Raw genomic sequence first — 22,878 nt, 5'->3', positions numbered from 1 at the left:
TTACGGCGTTCCAGCCAGCACTGAGGACGTCGGGACGCCCGCCGTTATCAGAGAATTTTCAGCGCGTGCGCGCGTACACGCGTGCGCACCCCCGAGCACGCGGCCCGAACCGAGGGATTCTCCCTGCGATCGGCTCGCTCGGGGAATAGGGGAATAAGGGAATAGGTGCGACCCTTCCGCGCGTCCTTCGCCACGCGCCCGTTGTTCTAATTATTCCTTTCCGCTGACTCGCTAACGCGCTTAGAATTTTTCAGCCCCGTTGCAACCGACAACGCCGATTTTTCATCGGTCTCGAACCACCCCGAGCGATACACCGATCGAAAATTTATCGAGGATAACCACCGGAGGGAGTATCCACACCCTCCTACTTCGATAATTGATTTTTTGTTCCATTTTTTTTTTTCATTGGAATCTCTTTGGAAAATTCCACGAATCGCTTGAAAACATTCGCGCGTGTTTTTCTGGAATGATCAGGGGAACAAAGTTACCACCGATTCTCGATTATTGTGGAATATACGCGATAACGTTAAAATGATGAAACTCGAAAGGTCGGTGACGTCGATGCGGACCTTTTACCAACGAAAGTTCGATACACGTAAACGGGAACCTTTTCTCGAACCGATGCATTCATCGATCGGTTTTATCAACGTAATCCCCTGATCTAATTTCGAGTTTTGTTTTAAAAGGTAGACGTACGCGCGCGTTTAACGCGGTCGGTGTAAACGGAGGGTTAGGTCGGTGACAGCACTTTAAACGTACTCCGCCTCTTTTGCACAATTGTCAACATATTTTACTCGCTTATCTCGTCTGTACGTACACTTTTACAACACGTGCAACAAAGTCCACAGACGGTCGTAGGCGTTCCGGCGCCCTGGGACAAAAATTTCAACACGCCCTTCGTCGGTTTCGTTCTTTGCTTTACGCGGCACCTGGATCGAAGATAACAATTAATTTCGCGCGACTGAACGAATTTTTAGATCGCGAAACAACGATTCTCCTAGATCTCCGCGAATCCAGATCGCAGCGGTTGTTTTCGCTCGCGTCTTATCCGTGTCCGTGACTTTGTCTCGGACTGGTGACGCGAACAGGTGGCAAATCGTTGACGTCGAGGCTCGTGTCGACGACAACGTCTCCCCGCTGATTAGATCGAAACGTTCGTGGTTGTCGACGACGAGTCGTTCCGTTTCGGAAATCGAGCCCTCGGTTTACGCGGAATCGGCGTCGAAGTGATCGTCGAGTAACGTTGAAACGCGAAATCGACTCGGTGTCTCGTTTTCCACACCGAGCTGGAAACGATCGAGGCGCAGCTTTAGCCCGCGCGATATCCTTGATTTAAAAACTCGCGTCCGTTCGGTTCCTCGGTGCCCGCGCGTTAAAGCGTCGGGACGCTTCTCGTATTTCGTGATTTACGGAGCTGTTAGCGTGGAATACACTTAACGAAATGATCTCGTTTCTCGGTCTCCACCGAGCGAATCCGGCCGTCTCCGAGATTGCTACACCGTCACCATGAATATTTCCGCGGCTTTCGAGAAGATGAATTTCTAGCCTCGGACGAACGAACCGTCTGGTAAAGATCGGTTCGAAGGCTGACGCGCCGCGCAATAATGGGTTAAGGTCGCGGAGAACGCTCAATTATTTATTTGTTTCGCGAGCCGAGCGTCCTTTCGCGAAACCGAGAGCGCGGGGGAGCTCATTTAACCGCAAAATTTACGCTACGCGAAAAATATACGAGAACCGTCACTTTATTATTCTATCTAATTTTGTCTATGCGCGTCCGTTCTATGTTATTTTCAGCCTCTTTCGTGCACATTGTAACCCGTCTTTTCTTTTCTTCTTTTTACGTTGTATTACCTGTTACTCCGACAAGGAACTAGCGTTGCGCAAAAATAATAATAGAATCGATGTAATGGGTTGTTCGGTAAGTTTTGGAGTTCGATAGAACTTATCGAACAGTATGGTACTAGATTGCTAAATATCGAATATTACTATACTTGTCGAACAGTATGGTACTAGATTGCTAAATATCGAACAGTACTATACTTGTCGGAAAGTAAAGTACTACATTGCTAAATAAGTTTTATCGAACGACAAAATTTATCGAACAGTATAGTACTAGATTGCTAAATATCGAACAGTATAGTACTAGATTGCTAAATATCGAACAGTATAGTACTAGATTGCTAAATATCGAATAGTATAGTACTAGATTGCTAAATATCGAATAGTACTATACTTATTGGACAGTAAAGTACTACATTGCTAAATAAGTTTTATCGAACGACAAAACTTATCGAACAGTGTAGTACTAGATTGCTAAATACCGAACAGTACAGTACCAGATTGCTAAATAAGTTTCATCGAATGACAAAACTTATCGAACAACCCAGTACGCGTCGAAACGATGCTGGAAACAGCACGACGATCGAGAACGAAGAGATTCGTGTTTTGGCATGGCGGATGGATCGAGGTCGCGCGGCTCTTCCCAGCGCTCTTGGCCAATTACGTGAAATCGTTGGATTAATACGAAATAAATTATTTGACGAACGATAAATTGGTTCGCGGGTGTCGGTGTCCCCCGTACGTACGTCGGCATTTTCGTTGTATCTTTTCGTCCGTTGTCGCTTAATCATTTTCGATGGCGCGGGAGGTAGGTAGGGAGCGGGACTTCTTCGTCGAAGAAATGGACTTTCACCCTTGAAACGATAACAACGGGACACAATGGGCGAGGGGTGCATTTCAATTGATCCGTCGCCTAGCGTTGGAAGGGTTCGTTGACCAACATTATCGTTACTATATACCTAGTAACGTGCACGCGAGCTCGCCGAATGCCTATGAAGAATAATCGTTTCCCCGTTAAAGTCCTTCGCGTCGCTCACGATTCGCTCTGGAGGCCACGGTTCTCCGCGATCGCGACTTCCGGTGCTGCCTGACGTTTCGACGATTATCCTCCTCTATCGCGGAACCGATCGCTGGAGGTACAGAAGAAAGTAACTCGGTATCGATCGGTAGATTTTTAGGTATCGGATGGTTAGCAACGTTACGAAACTATTCTTCAAACCGAAATTCACTCGCGAGTCTCCTCTCGACGCGTAAAAATGATCTCTCCACTATAAAGGTAAGGGGACAAAATTTGGAAAATTTATTCTATCCTTTTTATTTTTTTAAATTTCTCTCGTGTGTTTACCGGACCGCGCATTTTACGTATTTGCGTATTCTAATATGGAAAACGGATGCAAAACGAAGAATACATTTCGTAAATATATACTTCGCATCGGTACGTTTCATAGATATACGTATGTATAATAATATACGGTGCTTTTTTTTTTCAAACGTTCGCGTAGAAATTTTTCGAAACGCTCGAACGATCCGCGCGTTCGTTCGAAAACGAGAAGCGAAAGTTCAAGCGGAAACCGAGTACGTCTCGTTAACGGGACGGAAAGACGGACGAGATTGGTGTTTTCACGATACCGGGTAAAATGGTCGTTCGTCCTTGGTGGACCGAGAATCGTCGATGAGTCAGAGGGTGGATTCGTCCTTTTCGTCTCCTAAGAGGAATCACGCTCCTTGCCGCTGCGTCATCCGACGTTCGACCGTGCATATTCCCCTGGGTGAGTACGGCCAATCGATGAACCCGCGGCTACTTTCGGTCCTCGAACCACCAATCGCGTTGCTACGTCCAATTTTTCGCGAGTTAGGAAGTCTTGACGACAGAGGCGTCAACGACTCGCCAGGAATTAGAGTTATCGATCATAAAAGCACTTCCTTGCAGACCACGCGCACACCTAACGCTTACTATTCACTGGAACCGAATGTACTCTTCTCTCGGACAATTTTCGCGATGTTCGAGGTAAGGGAAAATTCGATTAAAGTCTATTCGTATTGCAGATTTTGTCGAAGATACGATTATCGATCCGCGACGTTCGCAGCGTGTACGTTTGTCGTGGTATAAGAATATCTACTTCAATTTTAGATTTAATTCAATTTCGAATTAAATCTAAAATTGACAACGACTCTACGAGTCCGGCTCGATGAAAATTCTATATTTATGGAAATGAAAATTTTTCTAGAGAAACTGTTTCAGTTCGTCGTACGTCTTTCTCTGGTTCACGCGCGTGAAAAAATTGCATCGCGAGTCTCTGATCCGTGGACGATGCTTCTTTTCTCGCGACGAGGAAACGACAAACCCTGAGGGGGATGAAAGTAGCTACAACGACGCGCCAACGTCTTTCCATTTGCGCGTTTTATGTGGCATTTCGGTGACACGCGATAAGGGATATTAATGAACTGTTTCCGAAGCCAACGTTGTCGCGGTAGATTTATCTACGGTTACGAATATCTGTACAATTTTCAATAATGTCCATCGGAATTATCGACCGCTTCCTTTGCCAAAAATTAATGACCATGGAAGCGATACACGCGTATCGTTGCCCGAGTTTCGAGATTAATAGCGTCGAGTGCAATTATTCGGGTTTTCCGCGTTCCGCTTATGCATCGAGAAACCGATTCATTTTCAATGCACTTTAATTCAACACTGCCACGCGTTAATCGTAGCGACATAGGAGAAACTTCGAGGTTTGCAAAGGCTACGAATATACCCTTCCGTGAGATTAATTACCCCTGTTAATCGCGGTTACTCGTGAGAAGGAAACGATGAAACTTCGAGAACCTCTTCTTGCAATTAGTTGCAAGCGTGGGTGCAAGTAGTTCTGCTCCTTTTTCTTTACCAAGAGAATAAATACATTAACCGAGGGTTCTTGTTTCCGAAGGCGAAGCATACAAATTTAACATATTGCACGTAGTGCTTGAATAATGTCAAATGTTTGGAAAGGTACATTTTATGGCTATCTAGTTGTTATAAGTGCGAACTGGAGTGTAGTTAGAAAGCATCACATGAGAAATACAGGATGATTGTCGTGTGGGGATGTATTTGTGTAATTCACACTCAAAATGCACTGATACGTATCCAATGAATAGTAATTTCATCGTTGAATAGATGATTTATTCATAAATATGGACAGTGTAGTCATCTAGCGGCGAACAAATCGAACTAATTTCTTATGTAAATTTAGCGCTCCTGGCGTAAAAACGCCCAAGTTTGTCGAGAAATAATTCCTATTTTTGGCAGTTGATGGCGTCACGCAATAGTGTTACAGATTTCTGTTCAACGATTTCATTTTTTATTACACGTACAAGTAGTTTTAAACGTTTGAAGTGTTACTATATTTATCGAAGCTCGTACTTGAGCTTCGACTTCACGATTGGCTTTGTTTAAAGTCTTATTTTTTTAACAAAAAAGGAGGTACCGTTGAGAGAAGTACAATATTGTTACTCACGTTTTTGCATCTGACTCTACAATATATTATATACACAAAGGAAACGATATTACAACGATTTGAATTTTATTAGTCGAAATAATTATTAGCATAATCTTCGTTTAAAAGTAGCTTATGTCATTTTGGTGAATTATTTTTTGTACGCAAAACAATATTTCAATTAGATCCACAATTCGTAGGAGATTATGGAAATTATTATAAATGCACAGAAGATTTCTAACAACTGCTTGCAAAATCACTTAATAAGTTAATTTTTTTATACATTTAGTCCAAGTGGCGCTATCTGTGACTATTAGGCCAAGTTTGTCTAGGAATGATGCCTACTTGCGTGACTAGATGGCGACTTAAGGACTATATTCGTATTTTGGTAAGTTTAAATTGCTTTTCTGAATAAATAAACTACTGATTATAGTACTTTAGAAACCTCAGTGGAATTAATTCATGCTATAGAATCACTAACGATTGAAAAATTCCATAAATTACCATGAATTTTTATACGATATAGAAAAATGATTCTACGTTACAAACATACGATAAGAAATATGTATATTTCACAGATTAGTAATACAGTTTAGACAAAATTAAACGAATTCCCGACAACAGCTTGCAAAATCACTTAATAAACTAATGTTTTTGCAGATATAGTACATGGAACGCTATCTGTGGCAATTCGGCCAAGTTTGTCGACGAATAATGTCTATTTGCGTCATTAGATGTACACACTATTACATTGTAGCAGGTTTAAATCGTGTTGTTACATAAACAAACAACTAATTGGATGTACTTTAGAAACCTAGGTAGAATCAATTGATGCTATATTTATACAAGTTATTTATTACTAACATATGCAAAGTGTATATTTATGTCAATCAACGATATAGTATCAGAACGTTTCAAGTGTTATTAAATTAAAACATTATTTATGATGTAACTTACTAGTAAAGTATTTATTAATAAAACAATCAATGATTCGATAGTACGAAGTGATTCATACTTAGTGTTTCAAGTACACCAATTACCTCGATAAATATTCGTCGTTCGCAACACTGAAGGTAATCGCGATCGGTAAGTACTCATCGAATGCAACGCTATTCTAGAATTAAATGCAATCTGCATTCAGATCTCGCAAAATCAAGAGCAAGCGCGCTCGATATTCGTTCGCAACACTAATTGAAACTATAATTACTATTTGTATAGCTAATTTCAATCGCGATTGGTATTTGTTCGCAACCCTAATTCAAATCGTGACGATTTATCGTCCGTGCATCTAATTGCAATCGCGATTCTTTCTCATACGCAACGATAATTCCAATCGTGTCTTATCCCGCCAACTTCGTTACTTTGTATCTGTGTCTCGTGTAATATCAATACATGCTGTTTTTTTTCACTCGCTCGAAGTTCAAATGGGAATCAGTAACTAACAGTGGGAGTGTCAACATTCAGTCAGCGACAGAGGACAGGATAAGATGCGTCGAGAGATGTAGGAGTATGAAAGTAAGTTAGCATTAGTTTTCTACCATATTCGTTTCTAGTCATTCCTAATGCTCTTGTTACTTCCTATTGGTGTTTCGTCTAATGTTAATACACTCTAAATTATAAAATTAATCTATGCGTGTGAAATAATTAAATCTTCTTGGTGTCTTTATCCACGTTCAAATTTCAAGCGGAATTCAGTGACTTACAGTAGAAGGTCGCCATTGTATACGCGACAGTCGACAGAGTAAGACGTGTCGAGAGACGCACGAGTTTGGAGGTACGTGGGCATTAGTTTTCTAGTATTTAATAGTGTCTAATCAATCCTAATACTCTCGTTACTTCCTATTGGTGTTTCGTCTAACATTAACACACTCTTAGTTATAAATTTATTAACGCGAGTAGAAAAATTAAATTATTGTAGTGATTTTTCTTCTTCCAAAATTCAAGCGGAATTCAGTGACTTACAGTAGAAGGTCGCCATTGTATACGCGACAGTCGACAGAGTAAGACGTGTCGAGAGACGCGTGAGTTTGGAGGTACGTGAACATCAGTTTTCTAATATTTAATAGTGTCTAATCAATCCTAATACTTTCGTTACTTCCTATTGGTGTTTCGTCTAACATTAACATACTCTTAGTTATAAATTTATTAACGCTAGTGGTACAATTAAATCATTTTAGTGATTATTCCTCTTCCGAAATTGAAACGGACTTCAGTGACTTACAGTAGAAGGTCGCCATTGTATACGCGACAGTCGACAGAGTAAGACGTGTCGAGAGACGCACGAGTTTGGAGGTACGTGGGCATTAGTTTCCTGATATTTAATAGTGTCTAATCAATCCTAATACTTTCGTTACTTCCTATTGGTGTTTCGTCTAACATTAACATACTCTTAGTTACAAATTTATTAACGCTAGTGGTACAATTAAATCATTTTAGTGATTGTTCCTCTTCCGAAATTCAAACAGACTTCAGTGACTTACAGTAGAAGGTCGCCATTGTATACGCGACAGTCGACAGAGTAAGACGTGTCGAGAGACGCACGAGTTTGGAGGTACGTGAGCATTAGTTTTCTGATATTTAATAGTGTCTAATCAATCCTAATATTTTGGTTACTTCCTATTGGTGTTTCGTCTAACATTAACACACTTTTAGTTATAAATTTAATCATCGTGAGTGAACCAACAAAATTGTTTTCGTGTTTCTTCTCTTCATTGTAGAGTGCGGATCTTTATATACATATTAATTCGTATGTTCGATTTAAAATGTAATTTCGTGCAAAATATTTCGTGTTCACTTATTGCTTAATTATAATAGGACAGTGTTTATTTCGATAAATACGTTTCAAATTTATCGTTTCTTTTGTTACAGAGTGCTCACTACAGACGGATGCTATGGTACTTCAGGATCAGTTCACGGATTATTGGTAAAATATTCCAAGTAGTAAGAATAACATATGATATTTTTTTTTATTCTCATTGCATATTTATAACATGTATATGTATATTTCATTTTAATTATATGTCACTTGAGTGTCGTTTATCGCGAGCATATGTGATTTCGGATTCGATTAGTGCAAGAATCAAATAAGAATAGATTAATTCGAATCTTATTTCGATTTCGTTGCGGGTAACAATTAAAAATTTTAACAATAAACTAATGTTACCTTGTGTCGATTTGATAATTGGAGTAACTCGTATATTACTGGATTTCGGTCGCGGTTTAATATTTTTCGTTTGCACGTAATGTAATCGATGTTCCATAAAATTATCTCTACGAACTCGTTGCAATTGTGTTTGCGTACGCGTTTCGGATGCGAGTTTTTTTACGCGTAGCTGCGAATTTACGTGTCTTTGGAACACGAGTACCAACCGATCGACTTTGATCTTTGCAACGAGTCTTCCAATATTTATGAAAATCGCGATATGTATTTCTCGTCGAGAATGAACACGTTCGCAACTCTAATAACGAAAACCCTCTATTGAATAATTGCAAATTAAACGAATTTGAGCACGACAAAGTGCGAACCATTAAGTACAAGCAGTATTTTCTTTACAAACACTCGATAAACAACTCCTCCCTTCCTCCCATGTTTTCTTTCAGCAATTTTGACGGCCGCGCGCAATGCGGCCAGTAGACTCAGTGTTTGTTTAAACACGTAGATTTGTAATGTTTTCCGGAGCAAAGTGGCTCCGAGTAGAGTCTCGTTCAGAGTTTAGGTACACGCGATGTAGATTCAGTGTTTCTCGCGTATCGTAAATTCTCTCGAGAGCGTCGTGGCTCTCTTTGCTCTTTCAATCCCGTCGATAGAATCACTTTTGTTCGCCGGCTTTGATACTCGGTCGCGTTGCTAATTTAGTTTATTTTTTTTATTTTTTTTCTTCTTGTAATATCTAAAGTGAATCGTCACCGGTATTAGAGTCGGTGCATCATTGACTCAGGAAGGGTCTCGGGCAGTCCTCCACCAGCAACCAACGTAAGTATCTATCGCCACTGTTCTTAAATGCATGCATATCAGCCCTTGCGGTTTACTATATCTGTTTTCTGATTTTTTTAGTTCCAGGGTCCAAAGACTTCCACGATGACATCTGGCTGGGACATCGTGCCGGGCTCCACCACCGAACAACGTAAGTACCTATCTGTCAGCACTAGAATTGAAACCATTTTGAAACTTTAGAATCAGATCGTCACGTTTTCTGTTTTTTTTTTGTTACAGATCCTCCACCTTGGGTCTACTACGATGACACGTTGCCGAGGTATTCATCTGTTCGTGTTCTACGATCGGTGAGTCGCATGCAATTTTGTATTCCTCCGGTCCCCAAACATGTCGTAGGACGAAAGGTCCGAATCGACACGGGTGACCGGTTGTATTTATATTTCTTGATTTCTGCGAGTACAGTGACCGCGAGTATATTTACCATATACTCGCGAGCAAAGATATTTCTCGTTTTACTTGTACGTATTTCTTAGTTGAGGTTGTAGGGCCTTCTTGTATACCGCGTTTTTTATACCGCGATATAATTATTTAGCGAAGAAGTCGGATACCCTCCGACTTCGCAATTCTATCGATTAGTATTACGCGAAAACGATATTGTCGAATATTCGATTATCTTATATATTGTTCGAGTCTCGCGTTAGAACATGATTCGTGTATTAACGTTTATCCGTAGCTTTTATGCTACATTTCGTATACAAGAAGGCATTTCGCGATGGTTAGATTTCCGAGTCAAAGTAACAGACTTGTACACAATTTCCCAACTTTGAAAGAATTTACTTTGACGACGAAATCGACCAAGGGTTGTTCAAAATTTTCAATTATTAAATATTTTATCTTAGAATTTCTCGATCAATTTTTTCTTACGAATAATTCTCTTGCGAGTAACTTCTTTGCATAGTAGATTTTTCAATTTTCTCTTGATTTTTCACAAATAAAAGTCGAGTCATTTTAACGGAACGAAAGAATACTATCTCGTTAGATACTAGTTAAGCTAACCACACGTTTCTAGTTGAGGATTTTCAGCATGATTTTTCCGTGTTCGTTGCCCGAACTCGTTCAAGTGCCCAGGTGCTACTTGCTCGAGCGAAGGCAACGGGCACGATGACTTCTTAGTCAGTAAGATTAACAATAATAATATACATGTGTGTCTGACAATGCGCTGGCGTATCGTGCACGACGTAATTTCCACACGTGTGTGTGGTTAGGCTGTGGAATTGCGTCGTTTCGCGAAAATATATCAAAGAGACTACGAATCAAAGAATACTCTGTATTCTTGTAATACGACTACGTCGTATTATCAATGATAATAACTATCTATATTAACTTAACTTTTGCTATTACATTCACGCGACAATTGTTCACGCGACGATTGCTCTCATTAAAGAGCCACGCGATAAATTCTTACGCTCGTTACGAGTAGACGTACGCAATGATCGCCAGCCATTGTCAGACAATTTCAGGCACTTGGTATGTACCCTTAGAGTGTGCATGTGTGATAAGCTCGGGTGTCGGAGGCGTCCCGGGGACGCCTCCCTAGGTTAGGCTAATTGCACCCGGGCGTTACGAATGAGAACCGTGGAGTGCTTGTGTTTGAGAGAATGCCTTTTGCAATTTTTTAAATATAGGTCTAGGTAGGTCAGGTAACTTACCTTCTGGTATGTGTGCTAAGAACGGGTAGGTAGGGCCAGGGCAGGTCGTCGCATTCTCAATTCGGGTAGGCGCGTTTTCGCGTGACGTACCTGCACCTGTAGGACGATTCGAAGAATTGATAGCGAAGCTGGTGCAAACGATGAATATCGTTTGCATCTAGCGTTGCTTTCGATTCTTCGGGTTTCTCTGCTTTAATTGTTCGCGGACGCGGTCGCGTCGAATTAGGGCCTCGAAACGAACGAACGCTCGAAATTCCATTTGTTCACGCGTGCATTGCACGACCAACGATTTCTGAATCGTTTGCACGGTCGCACGCGTTTTGTACGCGGTTTTCGCGAAACGTAGGGCTTCAGATCGGGCAATGCCGCCCGAAGAGAGAAGAGGCTGTAAGCCGAAGAGGCCCTAGACAAATTGTCTCAAGAGTGGGCTGCAACGAATGGCTATCCATCTTCGGATGTATCCATCCGAGGATGGAAAGTCATTGCTATTACTATTTTGTCACTGTACTCGCACGTAGTTGTATAGTAGTTAGTTTGTTTGGCACGTGTACACTTGCGTGTACCACGCGTGCCGTGGCACCTCATCCCCCAATGATATTGGGCAATTCGCGGTTCGAATTAGCGTTGCGAACAAGAAACGATCACGGTTCGAATTAGCGTTGCGAATCAGAAAGAATCGCGATTGCAATTAGATACATGGACGAGAAATCGTCACGATTTGAATTAGGGTTGCGAACAAATGATGATCGCGATTTGAGTTAGCGTTGCGAATGAGAAAGGATCGCGTTTGAATCAGTGTTGCGAACAAATACCAATCGCGATTACAATTAGCCGCACGGACGATAAATCGTCACGATTTCAATTAGTGTTGCGAACAAATACCAATCGCGATTCAAATTAGCTACACAAATAGTAATTGTAGTTTGAATTAGTGTTGCGAAGGAATATCGAGCGCGCTTGCTTTCGATTTTGCGAGATCTGAATGCAGATTGCATTTATTTCCAGAATAGCGTTGCGTTCGATGAGTACTTACCGATCGCGATTACCTTTAGTGTTGCGAACAACGAATACTGAACGCGGTTGTATTTGTATTTTCAATTAGCGTTGCGATATCGATTGATCGTGTTGCTTTGAATTAACAACGCGAACGGTTCGCGGTTTTTTTTCAATTAGTGTTGCGACTCACGTAACGCCCAAAACATTGCCACTGGAATCACTGTTGGAATCACGAAACAGCTGAATCAGCTGTCCAACAGGTGATTCCCCGCAGTCTGGAATGACTGCACTCGACTATTAAAGTTAGCGTTGCGTATTATTTAACACACATCGGTGCACGGTATTCAATTAGCGTTGCGAGCTATCTATAAAGCGCCCTAACGTGGTTGCTTTCGGGAGTCTTTTCATTTTGCTTTTTACAAAATATATATATTAGCGTTACGAATAACGAAGCACCTCGCGCGGTTTTTATTGAGAATTTTTTTCATATTTTGATCAGTTAACTTCACGAATATGAAAGCAACCTATTTGGTTGCTCTCGGGAGTATCTTTCTTTTCTCTCATTATTATATATTTAATAAAGTAGTGTTGCGAAAAAAGAACGGTCCACTCACGGGTTTGTTTGTATATTTGAGAAGTGGACCATATTGCAAAGAAATTGCAATTGTCGCGTAAGTCGAGCGTTTGTAACTGAAAATACTGCTGAAACGTAGAATCGTGACTGAAATGTAATTTTTTCCAATTATACATATTTATTACACATTTAATGTATTTGTATAATAATTCTGGTACGGTGCCAGTAAAACAATGATGATAAATTTAACAAATTAGCTTCCACAATAGAGGGTATTCGTTACTAGGGTTGCTACGGGATATATTATTTTTGCAAGCGCGGTTGATTTACAGAAAAAATTGGTATAACAAAGTAGTGTATTTACTTTATAAATATTCGAAGTTCCTTGCATCGATCAAAGTTGACTCGCGATCGTTGCGTAATTTAATGAAAAATTAAACGACTCGTACCGAAAAAGTACGCAAGCTGCAATTCGATAGTTTGTATTGATAATAAATTTTCGAGTAGAGTCTATATTATCGCGTCGTTAACGTTTACTTCTGGATGCAGAAATAATTTAGATCAAATCCGGTAAAATATGATTATTCCAATATCAATGACGTTAAAAATATTTTTAAATCGGTACATTCTCGTTAAATAATATATAAAATAAAATTGAACGAGTGAAAATAAAATGTGTACATTGTTCGATCGTGAATAGTACGCGCAGTGAAATGTCTACTAACAAATTTCATTTTCAGCGATTTTTTTTTTCTATGTCTACTAATCCATGAAATAAGTTTTGTTTTAGGGTATCTATGTGTGCATATTTTGAATTGGGACTTTAGATAAGCGCAAAGAAAAATGACAAACGTAAAGGAATCGAAAATGGAGTGTGAGAAGTTCAAAATGGAACTTAATATAGCCAAGAGTAAGAAAAGATGAAACTTATGACATTGTATCTAATATCTCTCAGTTTATGTTTCAGGGCAACCTTCGTGCCACCAATCACCAAAACAAAAAGGAAACATATAATGTTTCCTTGTATTTTTCTAGATATTTCTATTAGGTAGGATGTGAATTAAATTAGATATTCAGTTAGGTAGGATAAGAATGAAATTAGATATTTAGTTAGGTAGGGTGTGATTGAAATTAGATATTTAATTAGGTAGGCATTGTATTTAATATCCACAGTTTATATTTCAGGACAGTCTTCGTAAAACCAATCACCAAAACAAAAAGGAAACATATAATGTTTCCTCGTATTTTTTTAGTTATTTCTATTAGGTAGGATGTGAATGAAATTAGATATTTAGTTAGGTAGGCATTGTATTTAATATCCACAGTTTATATTTCAGGACAACCTTCGTGTCACCAATCACCAAAACAAAAAGGAAACATATAATGTTTCCTCGTATTTTTTTAGTTATTTCTATTAGGTAGGATGTGAATGAAATTAGATATTTAGTTAGGTAGGCTCTTTTGGTAATTTAACATTAGCTTTTATGTAGGGAGGATATTACTATTAAGTGCAATCGCTTGTTTAGGAAGAAATCATTAGAATTTAAGTAGGTAGGTTTGTGCTCCACTTTGCATCGATTTTAGTCATAGTTAGCCTTTTCAAGGCAGATTCTTTTGAAAACTCTAATGGTTGTTGGTTCTTCGAACAACGATCTAAACACGATCGTTGTTGAGTCGATTATTAGGAAAGTTGAAAATAAAAATTCTTCATAAATGGAGGGTGGTTGGGTAGGGATAGGGTAGGTCTCTATACGCAGCAACCTCCACGTGGTGAGACCTGGGCAATCTATATTATTCGGTATTTAATTATTAATTGTATCACCGGTAGCAGGGTAATACAATTATTAACTACATACAAAATAATATGAGCGAATAGCTGCGGTCTTTCTCGTAGAATTTCCACAAATCTAGTTCGATTCTATTCTACATCGGTATATCTAGGGTAGGCAATGTTTCATTCAACCTGTGGCTGATACTTTTAAAGCTTTAAAAATATTCTATTTGTAGTATTTAAACAAAATATTCCATTATGTGTTTGATCCTCACGCAAAGTCTTGATTCAGATTCAAATTTCAATCGTTTTCAATGATGTACCGAACGGTAAACTTAGTTTTAATTTTCACCGTTTATAGCGTATTTTTTTAGCTTTTTATTCGTTAGTGGCGCTATCTGTGGCTACTGGGCCAAGTTTGTCGAGGAATGATTCCTACTTATGTTGCTAGATGGCGACACAAGGGCTATTTTTACTTTTTAGCAGCTTTAAATCGCTTTTTTACATAAAGAAACAGGTAATGGGATTATTTGAGGCACTGCTGATGAACCAATTCATACTATAGGATTAATAGTAACTGAAGAATTGCATAAATTATCGTTAATTCTTATATTATATTGGAAAACTATTTTATCAATAAATTTAATGTAAAAAGTACACGTAAGGGACCAATAACACAGTTTATACAAGTGACAGAGGATTTTCAACAATTGTTTGCAAAATAATTTAATAAAATAATTTTGTTGCTGATATAATACATGTGGCGCAATCTGTGGCTATTAAGCCAAGTTTGTCGAGGAATGATTCCTACTGGCGTTGCTAGATAGCGCCTCAAGGACTATATTCGTATTTTAGCAGTTTTGAATAGCTTTTTAACATAAATAAACAAGTAATTGGAGTGATTGAAACACTAAGGATGAATCAATTCGTATTATCGAATCACTGTGTGTTTTATTAATAATTACTTTACTAGTAATTTACTTCATAAATAATGCTCTAATTTGATAACACATTCTGACTCTATATTGTTGATTGACAAAGTATATACATTACATATGTTAATAATAAAAACTTGAATAAATATAGCATCAATCAATTCTACCTAGATTTCTAAAGTATTCTCAATTAGTTTTTTGTTTGTATAATGTATCGATTATACCTGCTAGAATGTGATAGTTTGGCCATCTAGTGACATAAATAGATATTATTCCTCGACAAACTTGGCCGAATAGCCACAGATAGCGCCACGTGTACTATTTTTGCAGAAAAAGTTTATTAAGTAATCGCAAGCTATTATCGGAAATTCGTTGAATTTTATCTAAGCTGTATTACTGGTCTGTGAGATACATTTCTTATCATATGCTTGTAACGTTGAATAATTTTTCAATATCGCATAAAACTTCATGGTAATTTATTGAATCTTTCAATAAATTATATGTTATATAAAAAAGCGATTTAAACCTACTAAAATACAAATATCGTCCTTGTTTCGGCATCTAGCGGCCTATATAGAAACTATTCTTTGACAAACTTGGCCCAGTAGCCACAGATTGCGCCACTTGTACTAAATGTGTAAAAAAATCAGTTTAAGTGATTTTGCAAGCAGTTGTTAGAACTCTTCTGTGCATATATAATAATTTCTATAATCTCCTACGAAGGTATAAAAATTTCATTTTAGTATATATTATATGCATAAATGGAAAAAAATCTTCATACTAGATTATATATATTACAATAATACTTTACGATTATGAATAATAATAGTTTAAAAGTTTTACAATAGAAGTGTGGATCTAATCGAAGAATTGTTTTGTGTACAAAGAATAATTTACCAAAATGACGTAAGTTACTTTTAAACGAAGATTATGCTAATAATTATTTCAACTAATAAAATTCAAATCGTTGCAATATCGTTTCCTTTGTGTATATAATATATTGTGGAGTCAGATGCAAAAACGTGAGTAACAATATTGTACTTTTCTCAACGGTATCTTTTTGTTTGTTAAAAAAATAAGATTTTAATCAAAGTTAATCGTGAAGCCGAGGCTCAAGTACAAGCTTCGGTTAATGTGGTATACGCTTTAAAAGTTTAAAACTATTTATATGTGTAATAAAAAATAAAATCGGTGAACAGGAATCTGTAATAGTATTACGTGGTGCCATCTAGAATTAAAAAGTAGGAACTATTTCTCGACAAACTTGAGCGTTTTGACGCCAGGGTGCTAAACGTAGATAAAAAATTAGTTCGAGTCGTCCAACGCTAGATGGCGGTACTATGACCGTTTGATTTTTAAATGAATTAAAGCTTATGAATTTTCGGAATATTATTCATTAAATATGTACCATTGTGTTCGAAGATTGAGTTTCAGCAGCTCCATTGTATTTTTACACATATGTCGTTTCGAGAATTAGTCTCAAAACACGTAACAATACTTTACATTTCTCTATTTAAACGACAGTTATACAAACACGTGCGAAATTCATAATTAAGTACATAAGTGCATAAGGTTCGTGATCGAACTTTAATGCGGACAAGAAGGGGACGTATTTAACGCGCTGTAATCCTCAAACGCAACGTACGTATGGACTCTGAGCATTCGTGTACGAGTATTTTAATACATATTCAAGGTCGACGGTTCTAATAGAAACGTGTGTGCATCAGCCTGTTTAATGTTAAAGTTTAAGATGTACTTCGCATAGGTCGACAATTGATTGACAACGATAAAATAATCGAACACGCTGCACCTGCCCATTACCATGATATACCAAACAGGTGTCGATGGAAAAATAGACTTCAATGGGATGAGCAGATGCTAGAAACGAAACAAATGGATCTTTGTTTATACTGGCCGATAACTCTGACGAATTGAGTCTTTATCAATTTACTTTACTCGAGGAAGTCGTAGCCGATCGCTTCCTCGATGTACCGATGTTTTTCAACGTAGGTTTTCAGATGTTAAACGAGAGAATCGAACATTATGAAGCAGAGCGATGTTTCAGAAGAAATCGATCGGTTCGATTATGTAAAAAACGGATTCCCAGCCCAACGAGGCGATCAGATATAATAAATTATGTAAATCGGCATGGTTATCGCTGTGACCAGCGACGAAGCTGTAACAACGATGATGGATTCGCCGGAGGTCGTCAAGAAACTAAAATTTAACCAAATCTGGCCTATAAATCAATGGCTGCAATCTTATATTAATGCACATTGTGTTTGAAACGTTGTAAAATTATCAATATATAATATAAAGCAGAGCTGGACACGCGACAAAAATGTTCAGCATCGATTATTATAATTGAGTGCTGTCACCCTGTCACCATGTATATCCTTACTCGGATATTTTATCGAGGAGGGCGTTACCTATATTTAATTCTAGAAGTTTACAACGGTTTGTATTTAACGGTATTTTATTAAGAAAATATTAAATTAGATCTAAGTGTATGAGTAATCTGTGATTATGAGCAATTATAATTTATCTTTAACTTATTTTTGTTCGCTTCCTGGTTCTTCAGTCCGGTCACCTCTTCTCGTTGCATAAGCAAGTGACCGGTCGTGTAACTGGTCAGAATGGTCAGTCGCTGTCTCTTCTAGTACATCCGCATCCAGAGAGAACATGTTGCGAACACAGGGGCAGGTATCTTTGCTGATCCTTGTGGAAGTCATTTATTCCAGGATAAGACCCTTTCTTTGTCATCCCTCGTGAGTCAGGCCCCCCTCATCTTCAATCGGGCCCACTGAGAGGAAATGGGACCGACCTAGTAGGACCAACTCCACGGTACGCCTTTTTCAATTTTACCTCGTTTTGTTCGATAATATTAGGTTCTTCTTAAAGTCATTTCGTTTTCCAAAATGGAGAATATATAATTTAGTAAAATGTTTATACACTCTAAAAAAATCGTATTTCATTTCTCACCAAAAAAAACGAAATGACTTTCCAAACAAGCCGATATAATTCCTTGGCAGAATTAAACGAGGAGATCGAAGGAACTTCGATTCCTTCCATCTTTTCGGTTTGGTAATTTCGTTTGTATTGAGTGTCGAGGGAGATCGATGGAATCAAAGTTCCATCTCCGGGTCTCTACTCGTAGTAATGATGAACCTGGTAATCGGTATCACTCGCGATGAACAGTAATTATTCGTCGCGGGTAGTACCGAGTTAATTGGCTGTGAATGTAGAATGGTTGTTCAATGTGGAAGAATAAGAAAGATATTTTAACATAGAAAAAGCTTTCATATCTATAAGAATGAATGAACAGATGTAGATACAGGGAAGTGAAACGAATACAAATTTTGTCGAAGTTGGCTATGACACCCGTCTTTTATTTAGTTTCTGGTAATGCAATGATACAAAGTCCAGGGCTTATTCTACTAGTGTTTCATTACCTTATATTTTATTTGAAACTACTCTAGAAATTGTCACAGTTGCATAGGGTGTCGGCCGACAAGTTCCATGTAATGTAGATCTAGTGTTTGCACGTTAAATTTTGGAGATTCGCATCTTTGATGTTCGTTCGTTAAGTCGATTGATCTAAACAGCATTAAATCTAAGTAACACCGAGTAATGTGGTTTGCAAGTTCAGGTAAATGCATAATTCAGCAAAGGATTTATATACGTAGATTTCGGGAAACTTCGACTCGAACGCGGTTCACATTTAAATAAATTTTCTTCTCTTATCGTGATGTGCGACATTTCATAATCATTTAATACGCAGATATAACGGGCTCGCCCCGTTATGTATATTTATGTAAAATTATGCCCAATGTGGGCTTCGATTAAACGAGATATCCACATCACAATGTTTTTTCTTTCATTTATGTACATAGACTTTCTATATTTATTCTAACGAAATAGAATATATATATATATATCTGTATGTATAACGAAGTATTTATATAGTATATATGTATATTAATACAAAGATGACACTCTTTCAAACGACGTGGTTATATATCGTTTAATAATTCAAAATAATAAATTTTGCGTCTAATCTTAAAATCAGCAATCGTTGCGCAAAGTTTTGTTAGAATTCATCGATAGCTGTATCGCCATTCCTATACATCGTGCAATAGTGCTAACGAAAATTACAATGTACAGATCGGTTCCTTTTAGCATTTATCGTGCACAATAACACTATTTAAAAAGCTATCTGCGATCGAACAGAGTTTTGTACGCTGTATTTAGTTTTAGCCGAACGTTATTGTATTTACAGTAACTCAGGCTGGGGCAAGGCAATCGTGTACAATAATTTTACATATATGTATTTATATATATCGTAATTGACAAATAATTCGATATTTCGCGTAAAGAGGAGAGCGGTATATACATTTTGCAATACCTCTCCTTAGAAATCGATTATTTCACGAGCAACGAACGTAGTGTTTGTTACGATGCATCAAGATCGAAACAGTCAAGAGTACTTTTCAAATAAATTGTGTAACTGTGCGGTACAAGGAGCAATATGGGCGGCTGCTTAATGCAAATTCAATCGACTAGCCAAAGATACTTTATAAAATGTTTCTCGAATATTGCGTCTGTTCGTAACGATTAATACGCTAGGGATTGGGCAGTGGGAGACAACCCTGAAATAGGATATTTTCATAGGATACTTTGGAACGTGTAAAGATGGGATACTACGATTCTATAATTCGGAATAATTTCGTCGAACACGGAGTATACATCGTTTGGATCGGTTACAATTCATAGTTATTGAACCTGCAAGTCGAATAAGGGTATCGTAACATTATACTTCCTACATTGTAAAAAGGAAAGAGTACTCTGGTCTTCGCGAGAGAAGATCGAAACAAAATTTTTTTTTCATAAAAAGAAGAACATTCGTCAAAGTGGAGGATCGTCGCTGTCGGCGCGAATCGACAAACGTCGACGATGATCATCGTTTCGATCGCGTAAGTAGCACAAATTTCGGGACATGCTTTTAGTCGAAGGCGAAAAACAGATACATCGAGTACGTAGACTCGCGCTAGACACATCGAATTGCTGAACATTAACTTATCATCGTGTTCGTTCGTCCGTGGAACGTATACAAGGTTTACTAACACCCTCGGTGAAGTCTCTACGATAAATTCAATTCTCGATTGTTCGCTCTCGAGGAATAACGTTACGGTACGTTCTTCGTACGTTATTGTACGCGGAACCGTCGAAATCTTAAAATTGTTTCGCAATCGAATAGAGGCCATCTTCAGAGTAAAAGTTCATCTAGAAAGTTAAATCGCGCGCGGGAATACGATCAGAGGAATACCGATCCGGTTCTTAACGTCGAGTCTCCCTGATTCTCGAACGATCGAAGAAGAAATTGCCGCGTTTCTCGCAAGGTTGGCTTCGTTTTTTTTTTCTCTCCCCCGTCACGGTCGTTCCTGACCGTTTAATTCCATTTTGGGGAACGCTTTGGACGTTCGATCGCGGCCCGCCGCACTGAACAAGCCGAAACCTCGAACGGGGAATATCGATCGAAACCGGTAGGAATTAATCGGGGCATAGTTCTCTCTATCTCTCTTCGTACCCTCGAGCCCATCCCCCGGTTCCAATCATCGGAAAACGTAGCACTGACTCCTTACGAGAGAATGCAGGAATTCCTCTTGGACTCGGAGCGTTCGCGGATCTGCTGCAAGTACTGCAGCTGCGCCGGGGACGGCACGTGAGCGCTGCTGCTGCGTGAATTTAAATGCTGGGGCGGTGGCAACGATTGACGACGACGTCGTCGCAACGCCGGGCTCAAATTGTACTTTAGTTTCGCCTGGATCAGCAACTCCTTGAACACTAGCGAGATGTTCGTGTTCTCCTTCGCCGAAACCTCCACGAATCCGTTCTCCCATTTCATGGTGACCAGCTCTCTCGTGCTCTCGGGATCCACCTGGAACGACCCGTAGGTTATTAGCGCGGAGAGCCGTGTACGCGATTGATTTCGATCGATCTCGTTCATCGTGTTCGCGCCAACTTGAAATCGAAGTAGAACGTAACCCCGTGGGGCGAGTTTAGATTCCGTTCTCGATCGAGGACGGTTTCAGCGATTTTTAAGTCACTTCATCGACCAAGGAACATCGAAGGTGTGTAGGATTGTTCGAAAGGATCGTTGACGCAACGATAATTGTAATTTTTAAAATGAACAGTGGAGAAGTATTGTTAACGAAGGTTAACCGTTTAGAGTGGCTCGATGTGACTGGAAACTGCATAGATTGAGGAAAACGACTTTTAAGTTACTTCGTCGATCAAGATTTCAAGGAACATCGACGATGTGGAGGATTGTTTAAAAGGATCGTTGACGCAACGATAATTGTAATTTTTAAAACAAATAGTAGACAAGTATTCTTACTGAAGGTTAACCTTTTAGAGTGGTTCGATGAAACGATGGAAAACGATGGAGAAAATTGAAAGAAAGTGTCTCTAACTTTCGAGTAAACGATTTTAGCCAAGGCGAGGAGGATGTTCTAGGTAAACAGTGATAGTACTCTCGAAGAAAGTAATAAATATTTATTAATCACTGTAAACGAAATTACAAAAACGTTTTCAATGATGGTAAATTCTTTTCGTCCCGTGATTTCGGGTGTGCGAGGACGTTCTAGCTCGGTCTTGGGAAACTTGCTCGCGAAGAGGCAATGCATCGGGAAAAAACTATGATCTCGCTGTGCAGTTGGAAAAAAGTGTAAGGAAAACCTACCTCTTGCTTCGAATCGACCAGATCGACTTTGTTGCCGACGACGACGATCGGTACCGCGCCCTTCGTGCTGCAGATCTGCGCCTTGAGTGTCTCCACCTCGAGGAACGTGTTCGCGTCGTTGACGTCGTAAACGAGGATGAAAGCGTCCGCGGACTTGATCGAGAGATCTCTCATCGCCGGGAACTCGTACGAGCCGGATGTGTCCAAGATGTCGAGCGTGAGCTGTATCCCGGAAACATTGAAATCACCGTGATGCATTTCTTCGACCGTTCGCTTGTACTTCGGCGTGAATGTGTTGTAGAGGAATTGATTGATGATCGCCGATTTCCCAACCTTCGCTGCACCCATCACGACGATCTTGTGCCTTATGGAGCTCTCCGCTGGTTTTCCACCGCCGCTGTCCGATTCCGACAGTCTCTCGTTTCTGAAACGATATCGGTGTCACGGATCGGATAACGATTAACCAGGAACAATGGAGGGTGTAGAATCGCTGGAAAAAAATGTCGATGGATGCACCGTTCGGGTCTTTGTCTCAATCGCGATCACGTGTTGCCGTACCGTGGAAACAAACCAAAATTAAGGGTACGAGCGAAAGAAATCTCGTTGCATTCCTCCCCGGTAACCCCCTTTCGTTGGTTGCTGGCTCGAATCAGGCCAGACGGTACAAATAAAAGAGGCGAAGTGTTCCGCGTTTAAGGGGACAACAGCCCGGCGAAGAGAATAGCGCCAATGAACGCTAACGATCTCTTTCACCGACGTCACACGTTATCGAATACTCGTTTTGTGCGCGGCTGTCCTAAATTCGAGCCACTATTACTTCCTAGAATATCTCTTCCGGCGTGGCGGAGAGCCTCTACCTACTCCGCTACTTTTGCATGCACCAGATAACAACCGTTCCTAAGTAT

General features: G+C 39.3%; 1 protein-coding gene across 1 annotated transcript in view; it reads right to left on the bottom strand.

The window, feature by feature from the left end:
• Nucleotides 1-20,842: 20,842 nt before the first annotated feature.
• LOC143155197 (ras-related protein Rap-2a) overlaps nucleotides 20,843-22,878 on the bottom strand; it is a 28,854-nt gene continuing 26,818 nt past the window's right edge. Inside the window, exons 3-4 of the mRNA XM_076327639.1 lie at nucleotides 21,974-22,397; nucleotides 20,843-21,169 (exon numbers count right to left, since the gene is read on the bottom strand). Of these exons, the coding sequence (XP_076183754.1) occupies nucleotides 20,870-21,169; nucleotides 21,974-22,397 (724 nt within the window). The 3' untranslated portion in view covers nucleotides 20,843-20,869. The remainder of the gene's footprint in view (nucleotides 21,170-21,973; nucleotides 22,398-22,878) is intronic.

The sequence above is a fragment of the Ptiloglossa arizonensis genome, chromosome 2, assembly GCF_051014685.1.
Source record: "Ptiloglossa arizonensis isolate GNS036 chromosome 2, iyPtiAriz1_principal, whole genome shotgun sequence".
Classification (NCBI taxonomy): domain Eukaryota; kingdom Metazoa; phylum Arthropoda; class Insecta; order Hymenoptera; family Colletidae; genus Ptiloglossa; species Ptiloglossa arizonensis.
This window is presented reverse-complemented; position numbering and strand designations above follow the sequence as displayed.